The following is a 16,916-nucleotide window of genomic DNA, read 5'->3' as shown; positions in this document are numbered from 1 at the left end:
GTGGATATAATGGTCGGGGGTCCACGGAGTACAAGACGTTTTTCGTTTCATTATTTCTAAACCTTTTGTTGCCGGATTCGAGGATTTCGCTGGTTCGGCTTCACGTTCTTCTTGTTTTTCTCTTCACTATCCGTTCTGTTGCTTTAGGGAATAAAGTTGCAGATGATGAAACATTTTCTCAAAGTCACTTCTCCGCACACCAGGTCCCGGCCACGTCTCCCGCGTGTACATAACTGCGGTCCCAGCAGAAAACGTCTTCATGTTGTGCTGCGTCAGGGACTCTCGGATGCGGGTGAAGGCTCAGGGTGGGAGAGTTTGTGGTTTCCATCTGCTTAGTAATCAAACCCTCCTGGAAACCGGGATCCGGCCCGGCACCTACAAGCAGCGCAGGTCTTATCTGGGACCGAATCATGTGTGGGGGATGGGGAGGGGAGATATCGCTGGAGATGGGCCAAGGCAGACCACCCCTGTAAGAGCGGCTCCCCGGAGTCCTGCAGTATTAGGATCCGTCTTACCAACCATAGTCAGCTAACCGTCTGTAGCATGCAGGGGCCCGGACTCCCTGCCCCCTCCAGTCCTGCACCAAGGACTGAGTAGCTTCATCGCTCCGTCCCGTGACTGTGTGTGAGTACAGAGGGAACATCAGACAGGACTACGATGAGTTAATTATTGTGTTTTTCAACTTTCCAATATACTTTGTGTGTTAATTGATGACCATTTTCAATATCTCTGCTTGTTGTCAGTGAATGGCGACATCCATTCTTACATCCAAAAATACATGTCCTGACCGAATACATCTCGTAGCTGAGGGTTTGTTACAATTGGTTCCATTCTAGGCAATCCTCTGTGAGGGGAGCACATCGGCAACGCACAAATCTCTCTCTTGTCCTGGTCGTTTGTTACATTGTATCAGTGCAGGCAAAATGTATCACTCCGGATTCCCCACTGGGAATTGTCTAGACTGGAGACAATGGAAGCAAACCCTCAGCTGTGGAAGTGTAAACTAGGCTCTTTCCATTCACTGAGCGCAAGCAGGGATCCTAAAAAGTTTCAGCATGTGCAGCAACAATCCTGTTGATCTCTTGAATGTTTGACCACATCAGCGTCATTATTACGGCCTTTGTCTCTCCCGCAGGATCATACGCTCATAGGATCGGACGACTCGCAGGACATCCAGCTTTGCGGGATGGGGATCCTCCCGGCGCACTGCATCGTAGATATTTCCACGGAAGGACAAGTCGTGTTAACACCAATGAAGAACGCCAGGTAAAGCTCTCCATACTGGCCTGAGACCTTACCGAAGGTTATGCCTGTCAGCGAGCAGAGGGTTAATCCCCATCCGCAACATCACAAAACACGACCGCTCGTTTATTGGAGAGGTTGGCGTAAACTTAAAGGGGAACTCCAAAAAAGTATGCAGTTTGCCAATATGAATTAGGAACCTTTCCTCCCTGCGCTGCTTAAGTAGAGACCTGAATGTTTGGCCAGGAGCGTCGCTATAGGGGCGGCAGAGGTAGAAGTCTTAACCAGGCCCTGGTCTTTGAGGGTGCCCCTCTGCCACATAAGAAAGCACCAGTTATATGATCGGCACATAGTAGGTGGCGACCTGTTGTATTTTGAGCGAGTTTGGTTTGGGCCACGGCAGATGCGGCCCACAGTTGACAACTCCAGAACTAAGCCCTCTTGTGGTGATGCAGTGTTGTTACACGCATAGAGCGTAAGTGGCGACACATCTGAGAGAGAGAAATGACGGCCAGAACTGAGCGCTATCACGGATTACTTCCATCTTTTCTGCTGTTTTGTCAGAGGGGGGTCAGGAAGGGATTTCAGTGTCTTAGGTTTATCTGTTTACCGGTCTGGTCACCATTATAGCTTCTATAGGGGTTTGCCACAGAGTCCTGAGCAGCTGTGCAGGCTCGGGGTCTTAATGTACAACTAGGCAGATTTTCCATTCAAGCATCCAGAAATCTGGGTGACAACCCAAGTAGGAGCGGTAATGTGGGCAACATTGGTCATCCGATAAAAAACTGCTCGATCAAATTTTTAACAGAATATTTTTTCATCGGAACATAAGATATTTTGGTCTAAAACTAAAGCACCAGACGCGGCAGGCCCTTTAAATGTTTGTATAATCTCTGAAAATCTGCAATTTTTTTCGGGTTGCATTTCAACCATTTGACCAGCAGATGGTGCTGTAGATTGCATTTTGAAATTCCTCGTTTCTCTGGCCACTAGGGGGCCTCGCGTGGGAATCTTTTTTTTACGCAGGTGACACAGGAGATGAGAGAGGTAATCTGTGCACCCTCATTACCTGGCAGCAGTCTACAGGTGGTTGTCATTCAGGCTCCAGCGCTGGAAACAGGTGGATAATAGGTTTCTACTCACTGCAGGTAAGCAGGAGGAGCGGGGGGGGGGGTCAGGTATAGCAGCAGGGGACGCCGTGGTTTCATAGTGATCAGATAGACGGAGGTGTATACTGTATATATTATATATATTAGTCTTTTATGTTCTCGGTTTTTCGATCACTCCTCCCGTATTAGTTTTGCTGCGAGTACAGACCTGCAGCCGTCTTGACTGACCAGCGAGAGAAACCCGATCTTCTATCTGCTATGTATCCGACTCCCTGTGCTGTCATATAATATATGTGTATCGACCCCCCCCCCCCGTCCTGTTATATAATATTATGTCCTCTTTCTCACTGCAACCGCATTCTCTACATACCTGCCAATTGTTAAACTAAAAGTCGCCCCCGAGCCGCGACAAGTCCGCGCACGTCCCTCCACCCGCCAGGGATCTGCCGTACAGACTTCTGGTGGCTTATTATATGTGTCAGACGTTTTATATGTAATATTAGGGGATTTGTGTTTTATAATTTTATATATAACGTGCCGGTATATCACATAATATACGGGATGTAGATGAAGAGCTTACAATCCAAGACCGGGGAGGCACATGGTTTAATAGGTAAAGTAGAGACTGGAGGATATAAGGGTCCTGAGCTGACTGCTATTAGAGCCCCCCCCCCCATACAGAGGACTGGTGTAGACCGCTCAGGGCGCCGCTTATCCTGGCAGAGACAAAGGGTCAGACTTACTGGATCTTTGTTGCTGTCAGTGGACAACATGTCTGCTAAACTCTAAGATATAAGATCGAGGTCCGGACCAATAGATATCGTCAGGATCCACCAACAAATATCTTATGTCAAGGATTAGGGAAGGAAGAGAGATCCAGAGGGAAGGGGCAGCTCTAGAGAAGACAGGCAGTCAGGACGCTGAACTCATACAGAAAAGGTCAGGTCTGCAGGGACACGGGAACCATCATCTTTATAGGGGATCAACACTAAACCTAAAGTCTATTAATAGGATGATATGAAAATCCTCGTGATTTCTTTTTATTCTTTCCATCGTATTTGGGCTTCTCCTGGACATCCATAGAACAGGACGACCAGGGACCATTTTAGGTGGCGACAAACGTGGCTTTTGCCCGAGGCCCCCATTTAGTATTGTACGGTGGTTTATTGGGATTTGGATTGCAGTATTATGTATTATTTGTATACTGTGTATTAGTTGGGCACTATTTGATGGTATTATGTGGTCTGTATATGGCAGTATTAACTTGACACTATATGGCAGTATTATATGGGCTTAAATTGTTATGCATGTTGCCCAGGGCCCCGTTTTCTGTAAAAATTGGCCCTGAGGACGTCTACACAACAGCATATCCTCGTCCCTGTAGTCCTTGGGATGGATGGCCGGCTGCGGGAGGACGGGTGCAGTTATGTTAGCCGTGTGTTGTTACTGATCTTGTACTGATCCTGAGTTGACGGCTATATTACCCCATTCGCAATTCTGCAGACTTCAGAGCCAAAATCTGGAAGCATCTCCTGCTTGTTCAGTGTCTATATAGAGTTTGTAATAGTCATTTGCATTATGGTAAGTGTACAGAAATCTGGTATAGGGAAAATTTTTATTTCCCCTGCATTATAGGAGCTCGAACAGGTTAGGAAGAGGGATGTTTGATGAGAAGCTTGCTGATTGTTTCCAATAATCATCAGAATAGTGAGTGCAGCTCTGCAGTATAATACAGGATCTAACTCAGGATCAGTACAGGATAAGTAATGTAATGTATATACACAGTGACTCCACCAGCAGAATAGTGAGCGCAGCTCTGGAGTATAATACAGGATGTAACTCAGGATCAGCACAGGATAAGTAATGTAATGTATGTACACAGTGACTCTACCAGCAGAATAGTGAGTGCAGCTCTGGAGTATAATACAGGATATAACTCAGGATCTGTACAGGATAAGTAATGTAATGTATGTACACAGTGACTCCACCAGCAGAATAGTGAGTGCAGCTCTGGAGTATAATACAGGATATAACTCAGGATCAGTACAGGATAAGTAATGTAATGTATGTACACAGTGACTCCACCAGCAGAATAGTGAGTGCAGCTCTGGAGTATAATACAGGATGTAACTCAGGATCAGTACAGGATAAGTAATGTAATGTATGTACACAGTGACTCCACCAGCAGAATAGTGAGTGCAGCTCTGGAGTATAATACAGGATGTAACTCAGGATCAGTACAGGATAAGTAATGTAATGTATGTACACAGTGACTCCACCAGCAGAATAGTGAGTGCAGCTCTGGAGTATAATACAGGATGTAACTCAGGATCAGTACAGGATAAGTAATGTAATGTATGTACACAGTGACTCCACCAGCAGAATAGTGAGTGCAGCTCTGGAGTATAATACAGGATATAACTCGGGATCAGTACAGGATAAGTAATGTATGTACACAGTGACTCCACCAGCAGAATAGTGAGTGCAGCTCTGGAGTATAATACAGGATATAACTCAGGATCAGTACAGGGTAAGTAATGTAATGTATGTACTATGTGACTCCACCAGCAGAATAGTGAGTGCAGCTCTGGAGTATAATACAGGATGTAACTCAGGATCACTACATGATAATTAATGTAATGTATGTACACAGTGACTCCACCAGCAGAATAGTGAGTGCAGCTCTGGAGTATAATACAGGATGTAACTCAGGATCAGTACAGGATAAGTAATGTAATGTATGTACACAGTGACTCCACCAGCAGAATAGTGAGTGCAGCTCTGGAGTATAATACAGGATGTAACTCTGGATCAGTACAGGATAAGTAATGTAATGCATGTACACAGTGACTACACCAGCAGAATAGTGAGTGCAGCTCTGGAGTATAATACAGCATGTAACTCAGGATCAGTACAGGATAAGTAATCTAATGTATGTACACAGTGACTCATCCAGCAGAATAGTGAGTGCAGCTCTGGAGTATAATACAGGATGTAACTCAGGATCAGTAGAGGATAAGTAATGTAATGTATGTACACAGTGACTCCACCAGCAGAATAGTGAGTGCAGCCCTGGAGTATAATACAGGATGTAACTCAGGATCAGTACAGGATAAGTAATGTAATGTATGTACACAGTGACTCCACCAGCAGAATAGTGAGTGCAGCTCTGGAGTATAATACAGGATGTAACTCAGAATCAGTACAGGATAAGTAATATAATGTATGTACACAGTGACTCCACCAGAAGAATAGTGAGTGCAGCTCTGGAGTATAATACAGGATGTAATTCAGGATCAGTACATGATAAAATGATGTTTACAGGTGGACATACCCTATAAGCATCCTGTATAATGAATCTAATTATAGGGGGTGTCTCTTCCTCTTATGATCTGCTCTTTGCAGTGCTCGTATATACCACGTTACCCCTTCAGTAAACATCCATGCCATCCTCTGGAGATGTTGCCCCCAGTACTGTAGTATTTCTTAGCGTCAGAAGTGGTGACCGTATTATATACTGTATTGCAGGTTCGTATGGTTGTCTCCTCATATACGTCCATACTGTGAATAGTTGAGAAGTATCCTGGTAGTTGTATGATGTAACACCAGGAGGCGATAGTGAGGTAACGGAGATCACATTCTGTAACGACTGACATTGCTGATGTTGTTTTGCAGGACGTTGGTAAATGGCTCAGTGGTCACCCATCCCACCCAGCTGCAGCACGGGGACCGGATCCTCTGGGGCAACAATCACTTTTTCAGGTATTTATTCACTACAACTCCCATGATCCTCTTCACTGGGGATATATGAGTATCAGCCCGGCGCTGCGCACTCAGTGCTTTGGACTGCGGTGATGTGCGGTGACGTCTGCTGTGTGGAAACAGCCAAGCAAGCAGAGGAAGAATCTCCAACTATCATGTCTTTGATTTGAAAACCCCTGGGGATGAAGGCCTGTTCTCCGGATCCTTCCTCATTCCCTCTCCCGTTCATCTCATCTTGAAGGATAAGTTTACCAAAGAAGAAAAAGGTGGAGCGGGAGGACGAGGAGCGAGACGCCAGTATGCGGAACAGCAGCAGCTTCGAGCAGCTGGACGCCGACGGGGACTCATCCAGCGAGGTGTCCAGCGAGGTCAACTTCAACTACGAGTACGCGCAGATGGAGGTGATGATGAAGACGCTGGGAAATCACGGTAAACGAGCAGTTCTCTACCGTTCAGCAGCCGCTAATCACGAACCCGCAGATTATAATAGTCCAGCAGCGTAATAAGAGGAGCCGCGCACGTCACTCACACACAGGGAGAGCGCCTCCGCACTGGAGATGTGGGACATAAAGTAGGGATCATGGGAGCAGGGAGATCTGTCACTCATCCTATTAATGAGCTCTACGGTCAGCCTCACCCCAGACTGAAGTGGCTGATAACAGGGAGCAATAAACTCTATTCAACTAGACCGCAAATGTAGATGATAAAAGTCTAGCGTCCCTTTATGTGACGGATAACATCAGTCCTAAAATGTTCCCCCCGGTATCGGTCCCCGTCGGGTCTATGTCTTAGTGATGTTCCTATAGTGACATTACGTCCCATGATAACAATACCGAACATTATATTACACGAAGGCCTTATTCAGACGATCATGTGCAAACTCGGAAGTGAAAAACGGCAGCTTTTTCACGTCCGAGAAAAAAAACGGGAAGAAAATAGGACAAGTCCTGTGTTTCCACTAAGCCTTCACATGGTCCGTAAAAACAACGACTGTGTGAACGGCCCCGTTAAAATACATGCGTCCGTGTGACAGTCGTTAAATTAACGGCCGTCACAAGAATGTATTCTACGTTCGTCTGAATGAGGCCTAATGGGGATTTTTGGAACTTTCAAATCATGGTCTATCCTTAATTAACCCCTTCAGGACTGAGCCTGTTTTGGCCTTGTGGACGCAGCCGATTTTTTTCAAATCTGACGTGTCGCTTTATGTGGTAATAACGTTGGAATGCTTTTACCTATCCAAGCGATTCTGAGATTGTTTTCTCATGACATATTGTGCTTTATGTTAGTGGTAAAATTTGATCAATAAATTCAGTATTTATTTGTGAAAAACTTTTGAGAAAATTTGCAGAAATTAGCATTTTTCTAAATTTTAATGTATCAACTTGTAAAACAGATAGTAACTATTTTGTGTGGCATTACTATCTCGCATTTCCCATATGTCTACTTTGTCTGCATCATTTTTTTAACGTCCTTTTTATTTTTCTAGGACGTTACAAGGCTTAGAACTTTAGCAGCAATTTCTCATATTTTTAAGAAAATTTCCAAAACTAATTTTTATAGGTACCAGTTCAGTTCTGTGGCATTGAGGGCCTTATATATTTGAAACCCCCATAAATCACCCAATTTTAAAAACTGCACCCCTCAAAGTATTCAATACAGCAATTAGAAAGTTTCTTAACCCTTTAGGCTGTGTTCACACGGAGTATTTTGCAGGAGGAATATCTGCCTCAAAATTCAGTTTGGAACTTTGAGGCAGATTTTCCTCTCCCTGCACGCCGATTTTCGTGCCGTTTTTCGCCCGCGGCCATTGAGCGCCGCGGGCAATAAAACACCGTGAAATACGCTTTCTCTGCCTCCCATTGAAGTCAATGGGAGGTCAGAATCGTAAACGCCCGAAGACAGGGCATGTCGCTTCTTTTTCCCGCTCGCGGGAAAAAGACGCCGACGCCTCCCATTGAAATCAATGGGAGGCGTTTTCGGGCCGTTTTTGCCGAGTTTTGCGACGCGGTTTCCGCGTCAAAAAACTCGGCAAAATACTCCGTGTGAACATAGCCTTATTAGGCTGTGTTCACACAGAGTTTTTTGCAGGAGGAAAATTCCTCCTGTAAAAACTGCTCCAGTAGGCTTTTGCACAGTGGTTTGACAAAAACTCGTCAAAACACTCGTTGAGGTTTTTTTTTCCTCTTTCTGACTCATTGAAATGGGGTTTTGGAGGAGGAAACCGCCTCAAGATGGGTCATGTTGCTTCTTTTTACCACGACGAGTTTTTTTTACTCGTGGAAAAAAAACTTGTCTGCCTCCCATTGAAATCAATGGGGGGCTTTTTCGGGCGGTTTTTGAGGAGTTTTTTGGTGTGGTTTCTGCCCCAAAAAACTCGTCAAAAAACTCCGTGTGAACAGGGCCTTAGACGTTTTACAGGAATTAAAGCAAAGTAGAGGGGAAATGTACAAATTTCCTTTTTTTTTTGTCAGAAAATCTATTTTAATCCATTTTTTTCTGTAACACAGAAGGTTTTACCCGAGAAACGCAACTCAATATTTATTGCCCAGGTTCTGCAGTTTTAGGAAATATCCCACATGTGGCCCTAGTGTGATAATGGACTGAAACACAGGCCTCAGAAGCAAAGGAGCACCTAGAGGATTTTGGGGCCTTTTTTTTATTCGAAAATATTTTAGGCACCACGTCAGGTTTGAAGAGGTTTTGTGAGGCCAAAACAGTAAAAAAAAAAAAAACAAGTGACCCCATTTTGGAAAATACACCCCTCAAGGAATTTATAGAGTGGTATAAGGAGCATTTTAACCCCTCAGGTTTTTTGCTGAATTTAGTGGAATTAGTCCGTAAAAATGAAAATCAAAATTTTTTCCAATAAAACGTAGAAATTATAAATTTTTACAAGGCATAAAGTAGAAAAAGCACCCCAAGATTCGTAAAGCAATTTCTCCTGATTACGGCAATACCCCATATGTGGTAATGGCTGTTTGGACACACAGCGGGGCTCAGAAGGGAAGGAGCGCCATTTGGCTTTTGGAGCTCAAGTTTGCTGGATTGGTTTTTGGGTGTCATGTCGCATTTGCAAAGCCCCTGAGGGAACAAAACTGGACACCCCCAGAAGTGACCCCATTTGGGAAACTACTGCCCTAAAATAATTTATCTAGGGGTATAGGGAGCTTTTTGATCCCACTGGTTTTTTGCTGAATTTAGTGGAAGTAGGCCGCGAAAACTTCTATTGTTTTTCATTCTTTTTTGTTACGGCGTTCACCGTGCGCTATAAATGACATATTTAATTTATTCTGTGGGACGATGCGATTACGGCGATACCAGATGTATATATGTTTTTTATGTTTTACGGTGTTTACACGATAAAATCACGGTTTTAAAGAAAATTTATTTCATTTTGGTGTCGCCAGATTCTAAGAGCCACAACTTTTTTATTTTTCCATCAAGAAATCTGTGTGAGGACTTGTTTTTTGCGGAACAAACTTTTTTTTTTTATTGGTACCATTTTTGGGAACATGCGACTTTTTGATCCCTATTCATTCTATTTTTTGGGAGCTGAAGTGACTAAAAATAACAATTCTGGTATTGTATTTTGTTTTTGTTTTTTTTATGGTGGTCACCGTGCGGGACAAACAACATTATTTTTATAGTTCAGGCCGTTACGGACGCGGCGATACCAATTTAGGCATAGTTTTATTTCTTTTTTTCTAATAATAAAGGACTTCATAAGGGAAAAAGGGCGATTTTATTTTTTATTACATTGAACTTTGACTTTATTTTTGTATATTTAAAAAAAAACAAAAACTTTTTAGTCCCATTAGGGACTTGAAGATCCAACTGTTGGATCATTGTTATAATCTCCTGCAATACTTGATCGGCTTTTCTCTGAAAGTCGAGCAGTTGGCGTACGGGCTCATAGACTTTCTATTGAGCCCGTACACCAACTGCTAATTTTTCCAAAAAAAGCCGATCAGAAGCCAAGAGTCTCAGCGCTCACCCGCTTCGTTTTAACAATTGGTGGGGGGTCTTCGTGCTCGAACTCCCACCAATCAAAACTTCTGACATGTCACTATAACATGTCAGAAGTTTTTCAAAAGTTTAGTTACCCTTTATGTAAGGCCATCAATGTATGATCGGTGGAGGTCTGACCACCTGGAACCTCTGCCAAGCAGCATAATCAAGGTGCTGTGGTACTCGCTGGTACTGCGGCTCTGACCATACAAGTGAATGGGTAGGGATGAGCATTGGGCTTGGGCCTGGATAAGCAATGAAGGAACCGCAGTACTCTCTACCTCAGCGTAGGGGTCCCAGGACAATCCCCTTTTTTCCCTCTTTTTACCGATTCATGGTTTTTCGGGAAGAATCTCAGATAACTCCTTTATAAATCGAAATACTCCCAACTCTTCAATCCAGCGCAGAGTCCGAGCCGCCATCTTTCCTTGGTCCATAGGAGCATTATTGATTTTAGGACTGTCTCTCGGCACCACCACTTTTGCGATGTTTGTGTTGCTCTGGTTTTATCCCGTAGTGATACCGCTCCCTTTACATTTTATTATACCATGCGGCCTGTTCAGAGGTTCTGTAGTATCATTGATCACTGACCGCTCCTCGTCCTCCTGTAGATCCCATGCAAGCTGTGCTGCAGACCATAGAGCAGCAGCATGAGGAGGAGAAGCGCACCGCACTGGAACGCCAGAGACTGATGTACGAACATGAATTGGAGCAGCTGCGCAGGAGGCTGTCCCCGGAAAAGCAGAATTATCGCAGCATCGACAGGTTCTCCTTTGGGTCTCCCAATGCCCAACAGCGCATCCGGCAGTGGACAGAGGAGAGGTGAGACAAATGAATGCCAAGGGCAACCCCGTCTATATGCCATATCAGGGCATATGGCTACCGTGGAGTGGCGGGGTTCCCCTTAGCGGAGATGAAATACAAAGACCAGCTCTCGCTATGGAGCACCATGTATTACAAGGTCACCAATTAACACCACCTGGGCCCCTATGCAAATCCTGTAATAGTACTGTTATATTTCTACGTGGCAGATGAACCATTGGGCCCCCTTAGGCACTAGGTGTGATCTTTACATGAACTATAGTTATGCCGCTGGCCTTTGGATTTCAATGGGCACCATGTAATACTATATTCATTTGGTCCTGCGGGAGGCAGTATGGACCCCAGTCCTTCCCCATTATTCCTATCTGTCAATTATTACCCCACTTTCACCCATAATTGTCATTAAAGAGGATTTGTCACTAGTTTAGTAATGTCAAATCTTCTAACTAATCTAATGGGCGCCGTCACACCGATGATAATAGTGAAAATTGTGTTCCAAAAACGTTATTATCTTAAAAGTTATGAGCGGTTTTGTATTTGCAAGTGATGCTATACTGGACAAGAGGGAGGTAACAGCAGCGATTCTCCGGAGGTGGAGCCTCCTCACAGCCTCTGACACTGTCCAATCAGCATGAAGCTGCTTCACACAGTGTGAGAGACTGAGGCTGGAGGGAAGGGGGGGGGATCACTTCAAATAGTCATATCTCTGGCTGTGGACCACTAAGAACAGCGGTTCTGGTGTCATATGAAAGATGAGATTCTAATCTTTCATATGACACCAGGAATCTAGCTGTGAAACAACCGGAGGGGTCAGCAGTTGAAAACACAGTCGGGAATGGAAGCCGTGTACTATATGATCAGGCTCTGTTGCAGGGCAGGGAAGGGGGAGGAGGTGTATGCTGATTGGACAGCGTCATTCAGAAAACATTACACCGCCCAGTGTGAAAAGAAAGAGTCGCCTCCCATTTGGCAAGTATAGCCAAACTATCATATTTATAAAAACGCACAAACTTTGCAAGTATTAAACGTTTTTGGAAAAAACAAATCCCACTGTAGTTTTCATCATCATAGCGCCTATTAGATTAGTTAGGAGATAGGGAATTAATAAACTAGTGATAGATCCTCTTTAACTTTGACTTTTCTCTTTTTAGGCTAGCTCTACAGTGGTCGAGTTAGAACTCAGTTTGTCCTTTTGCTTTTGATACATTTGACTGATACATTTTCTGTTCCCTTTAGGGAGGTGATGCTACATCACAGCTTATCAAAGCTCCGGGACCAGATCGCCAAAGCAAATATGTACGTCCAGGAGGCCAATTACATTGCTGATGAGATGGACAAGAGGACTGAGTACAAAGTGACCCTTCAGATCCCAGCGTCTAGTCTGAACGCAAACAGGAAGGTGAGTTTTCCTACCAGATCAGTTCCCTCATCTTCCATATTTAAGTTGAACATACATTCAGTAGGTGTGCAGAAAGTGGGGGACAGATGTAAGACTGCTGGATCAGACTACAAAGGGTTTCTTTGTTGTCTGTTACCATGGAGACACATAGATCTGCATAGGAGCTGTAGATAGAAAATGGTAGGAAAAATTCAACAAAAACTATTCGCAAAGTTGCTTCATTTTTCATTTTAGATTCATTGGGACAATTAATACTCAATTTTGTTGCGACGGTGTACGTAGCCTTTAAAATAATTTATTTGCCCATTGCTCAGTATGCCTGTTGGTTGGTTTACCATTCAGTAGATTGCATCTTTATGCTTTTGTGGCAATGTTATTAACCACCTTTTACTTGAACAGTGATTCTGGGAGAGGACGTAGCTGTCTGACAGATACCATAGTCAACCATATTGGGTATCAAGGGGCTCATTTCTCTGTCACCCGGGCACTGAGGGGTCTTTCTTTCTCCCTCTTACAGGTGTCCTAGCAGTCAATCAATGTAAGAGAGCTATCTGAAATATGTCTAAAGGAGCATTTCGGCCAAAAGTCATTTATCTATCCACGGCACCGTGCTCGGCGGTTTCCGTCAGTGCCGTAGACTTTAAATGGAACGGCATGGAGCATGCTGTGACGCCAATCCATTCAAACTCCTCCTAGCCGTGGTTGTGCAACTGGGGAGATCGGGGTACCACTTTCTAGTGATCGGTGCGGGTCCCTGTGGTCAATATCCAATGGATGGGTGATTGTTTTTGGCTGAATGTTTGTTCATCAGGAATGTGTCAGACAGATCAGATACTTCACCGTTATCTGGTCACTATTTTCTGTATTATTTATATAGTTTTTTTTGGGGGTGGGGTTAACAGGAGTGATGGAAAGTGTAGTCCAATCCTGAGCGAGGAAGTAGCTAACTTCTTCTCTCCTTTAGCTTTTAATAGAAATGGATAAAGCCGGCCCCCTAGAACATATCTGCATGAATAGGATGGTGGGGCATGGGTTTTGTTTCTAATCTTTGTAAATAAACTGCTGGGATTTGCTAAAGGTCGGACTCGGAGGATATATTTTGATCCGATCCCTTCACTTCTCCTTTTTTTGTCCTGCAGCGTGATGAAGTGCTGAGTGAACCGGCCATCCAAGTCAGGAGGAAAGGAAAAGGCAAACAGATCTGGTCCCTGGAGAAACTGGAGAACCGTCTGGTGGACATGAGAGACCTCTACCAAGAGTGGAAAGCGTGTGAAGAGGACAATCCTGTAAGTTTTATAGGGAAGATTCATTCATTCAGGACCTTTAGACCAAGTTGACGCGTTTCGTTTCGCTGCTTTTTTTCCTTTGCGTTTCTTTGCACTTGATAAACTTTTTAGAACTTTTATAGCCGTATTTGACCCGAAACCTGTGAAGGAAAATGGTAGGGGCACACATTCATGGGAAGCAGGCGGCAGGTACCTACATTCTATGTATGTTTTTTTTTTTTTTTTTAACATTTTAAAGGGGTTTTCCTGAGGACGAAAAAGTGAGATCAATTTGTATTTTCAAGTTTTCGCCCTCTGCATGCTGCAGTTTTCCCTGAGCTCAGCTCCAGGAGGGGTGAGGGGCCCCAGCTGCCATGATGTTCTCCCACACTCAGGAGCACTGCACTCCCAGCCCATCATTTGGTGCCTGCTTGTAATGATGTAGCAGACTGGGCAGTGCTGCTCCCGATCAAGCTCGGGTGTGAGATCGTATAATACTAGAAGATGGTCGGCCACATTAATGCCCTGTTCAGATCTCGTTTTTGGGAAATGCATCCAACGTATACGTTAAATGTAGGCTGTGACGGATGCCATACAGTGACAGATGCCACCCATAGACTATAATGGCATGCGTTTAAGTCATGAGAATTTTATTATATACGTTAAACGGATGCCATACAGTGGCCTTAGTCACCCATGGGCTTCCTTGTTAAAAAAAAATGTATACCTCGTGGTACGTTTTTTTACGGGATTCCGTTGCGTGGAATAGCGCAGTCTAGTACGCTATTCCCGAACTTTTTTTGCTGTATAATGTCATTTACCACCCCGAATGAGGCCACAACGGCACTCTCTTTGCCTCCTTCGGGCTAATAGAGTCCTATATAGTGTGATTTCTAAACGCCCCAATTTTATTAAGTGGGCCCATATGTTCCTCAGGAAAATATAGTGTATACTATACTGTGCAGGCCACCTCCCCCTCCCCCTTCTCGCTCTCATACGATCTCTCTGCTGCTCTTTGTAATATGATCTCAGTGCCGCTCTGACGACTTTCATGCTTCATCGCTGTCATGGTTTTTCAGTGAGTACAGAGATTCTGAACAATAAGGGCCAGTTCACACTGAGTTGTTTTTTTTACGCGGAAACCGCAGAAATGCCTCCCATTAATTTCATTGAGGTAAAAGAAGCGACATGCCCTATCTTCGGGCTTTTATGTCTCTGACCTCCCATTGACCAAAAACTCAGTGTGAACATAGCCTTACGGACAGTGTAATAGCCAGGTATATGGGGAAAGAGGCGTCCACATAGTAGAGAGAGGCACATTTATTATCCTGCATACACAGTGGAATTATGGGAAAAACGTAAACAATAGGTAGACTTTAACGCCGCATGCACACGACCATGTGCGCCGTCCGAGTCTCGTCAGTGATCCGCGGAAAGATAGGACGTGTTCTATCTTTCCTCGGATCGGAGACTTGGACCATTTTTCACTGACCCGATTCACCCTCTAAAGTGAATGGGTCCGTGAAGACTATCGGGTGCCACTCGGACGCCATCAAAAACTACCAGAGTGGCACAACGGTCGTGTGCAAGAGACCTATAGGGGTTGTCCAAGATTGGAAAAACTGCGCCACACCTGTCCAAGGGTTGTGCCTGGTATTGCAGCTCGGCTCAATTGAGGTAACTGAGCTGCAATACAATACAAAAACTTTTGGGCAGGTGGGACGCTGTTTTTGGAAGAAAGCAGCCATGTTTTTCTTATCCTGGACAGCCCCTTTAATGGTATGTCGACGGGGACAACGAGTCACATGGCCACAGTGGCCAATCAGACATGCAGCAGTAATTAAAAAAAAAACAAAAAAACAGCAGGCCCTGAAGAACATTACAAAGAAAAATCTGCGGGAAAAAACCTGCAGAAAAATACAAAGTATGAACTTGGCTTTAAGATATGTTCACACTTGCTACTACTTTGTTGGAAAATATCTGTTAAAAGACTCATCAAAACCAGATCGTAGGGACCTTGTGTGGATCAGAATCCCCATCCATATCAACCTCTACATCCTTCCTGGCTTGATCGATTGACGTTATGTGTGAAGATTGACGTGAATGGTGATTTGAACATGACAATCAGAATCTCTCAGTAGTGCAGCCTCAGGCTTTAGGCCTGTAACTTCAATCCGTCATATCTCAGCCTAGAAGTAAGATATTAATATACAGTTTTCACATTTCTACTGTACAGTAAAGCGACTTCTTCTTCTCCTAATAACCCTACGTAAATGCACCAAAACCACAATAATACATCTGTAAGAATGTTATAGCGACTTGTCCTCGTTGTTCTCTGCAGGTGATCCGGGCGTACTTTCGCCGTGCCGATCCTTTCTACGACGAGCAGGAGAATCACAGTCTCATTGGGGTTGCCAATGTATTTTTGGAGTCCCTCTTCCATGATGTGAAGCTGCAGTATGCGGTCCCCATCATCAACCAAAAAGGAGAGGTGAGCGCGCTCTTCACTGGAGCTCATACATTCTGTATACGGCCGGACATGATCAGGCGACATCTGTCTATAACACCACATCCCCTTACTGCTGGCTTACCCCTCCCCCTTCTCCTGATAGGCTCTCCTAAAGCCTTACCGTTTTCTGTACAGATCTCAGGACGTCTGCACGTGGAGGTTGTGCGTGTGAGCGGAGACATCGATGAGCGGATCGCCGGAGGGGAGGATGGAGATGCATCCAGCGACGGCAAAACTCAGGATCACAAACTAGTCTGTATGGTGAGTAGGACATTCTCCCAGCATGCTTTATGCATGTCTCCTGAAATACTCTGTGCTGCTGGGGACCTTGCCTCTACCATCTGTCTGTAACCTTCAACTTGTCTCCATCATGGCTTGCCCTGTCCTCACTAACATCATCACATGAGAGGAGGGGACACTGTCCCCACAAGATTAGCACATTCATATCCTGAAACGCTCTGTTCTGCTGACGGACCCTGCTCCTTCCACTATCTAAGGCCTCATGCACACGACCGTATTGGTTTTGCGGTCCGTCGCAGTCCGTCAGACCGCAAAAAGCCCCTGTTGTGCATCCGTGTCTCATCCAGACTCAAATCCGGTCTGGAGTTGCGGCCGCCCGGCACAGATCCGTGTAAAACATGGTCGCGTGCAAAGTAGAAAAGAAAGGGTCCGCAAAAATGCGGATAAATCGCGGCCAGAAAAAACACGGTCGTGTGCCTGAGGCCTAGTTGACCCGCTAAATGTTTTCGTTTTCGCCTCTCTGCCTTTCAGCAGCCATAACTGTTTTAGTTTTTCAT

The 16,916-nt window shown here is 44.7% G+C and overlaps 1 protein-coding gene across 2 annotated transcripts in view; it reads left to right on the top strand.

Moving 5' to 3' along the window:
- KIF13B (kinesin family member 13B) overlaps positions 1-16,916 on the top strand; it is a 201,228-nt gene that overhangs the window by 98,262 nt on the left and 86,050 nt on the right. For both annotated transcript variants that reach the window (XM_075860868.1, XM_075860867.1), the window contains exons 14-21: positions 1,136-1,266; positions 6,027-6,113; positions 6,355-6,542; positions 10,736-10,946; positions 12,183-12,345; positions 13,485-13,631; positions 15,952-16,101; positions 16,255-16,380. In XM_075860868.1, the coding sequence (XP_075716983.1) occupies positions 1,136-1,266; positions 6,027-6,113; positions 6,355-6,542; positions 10,736-10,946; positions 12,183-12,345; positions 13,485-13,631; positions 15,952-16,101; positions 16,255-16,380 (1,203 nt within the window). The remainder of the gene's footprint in view (positions 1-1,135; positions 1,267-6,026; positions 6,114-6,354; positions 6,543-10,735; positions 10,947-12,182; positions 12,346-13,484; positions 13,632-15,951; positions 16,102-16,254; positions 16,381-16,916) is intronic.

Source organism: Rhinoderma darwinii, chromosome 4, assembly GCF_050947455.1.
Source record: "Rhinoderma darwinii isolate aRhiDar2 chromosome 4, aRhiDar2.hap1, whole genome shotgun sequence".
NCBI lineage: Eukaryota > Metazoa > Chordata > Amphibia > Anura > Rhinodermatidae > Rhinoderma > Rhinoderma darwinii.
This window is presented reverse-complemented; position numbering and strand designations above follow the sequence as displayed.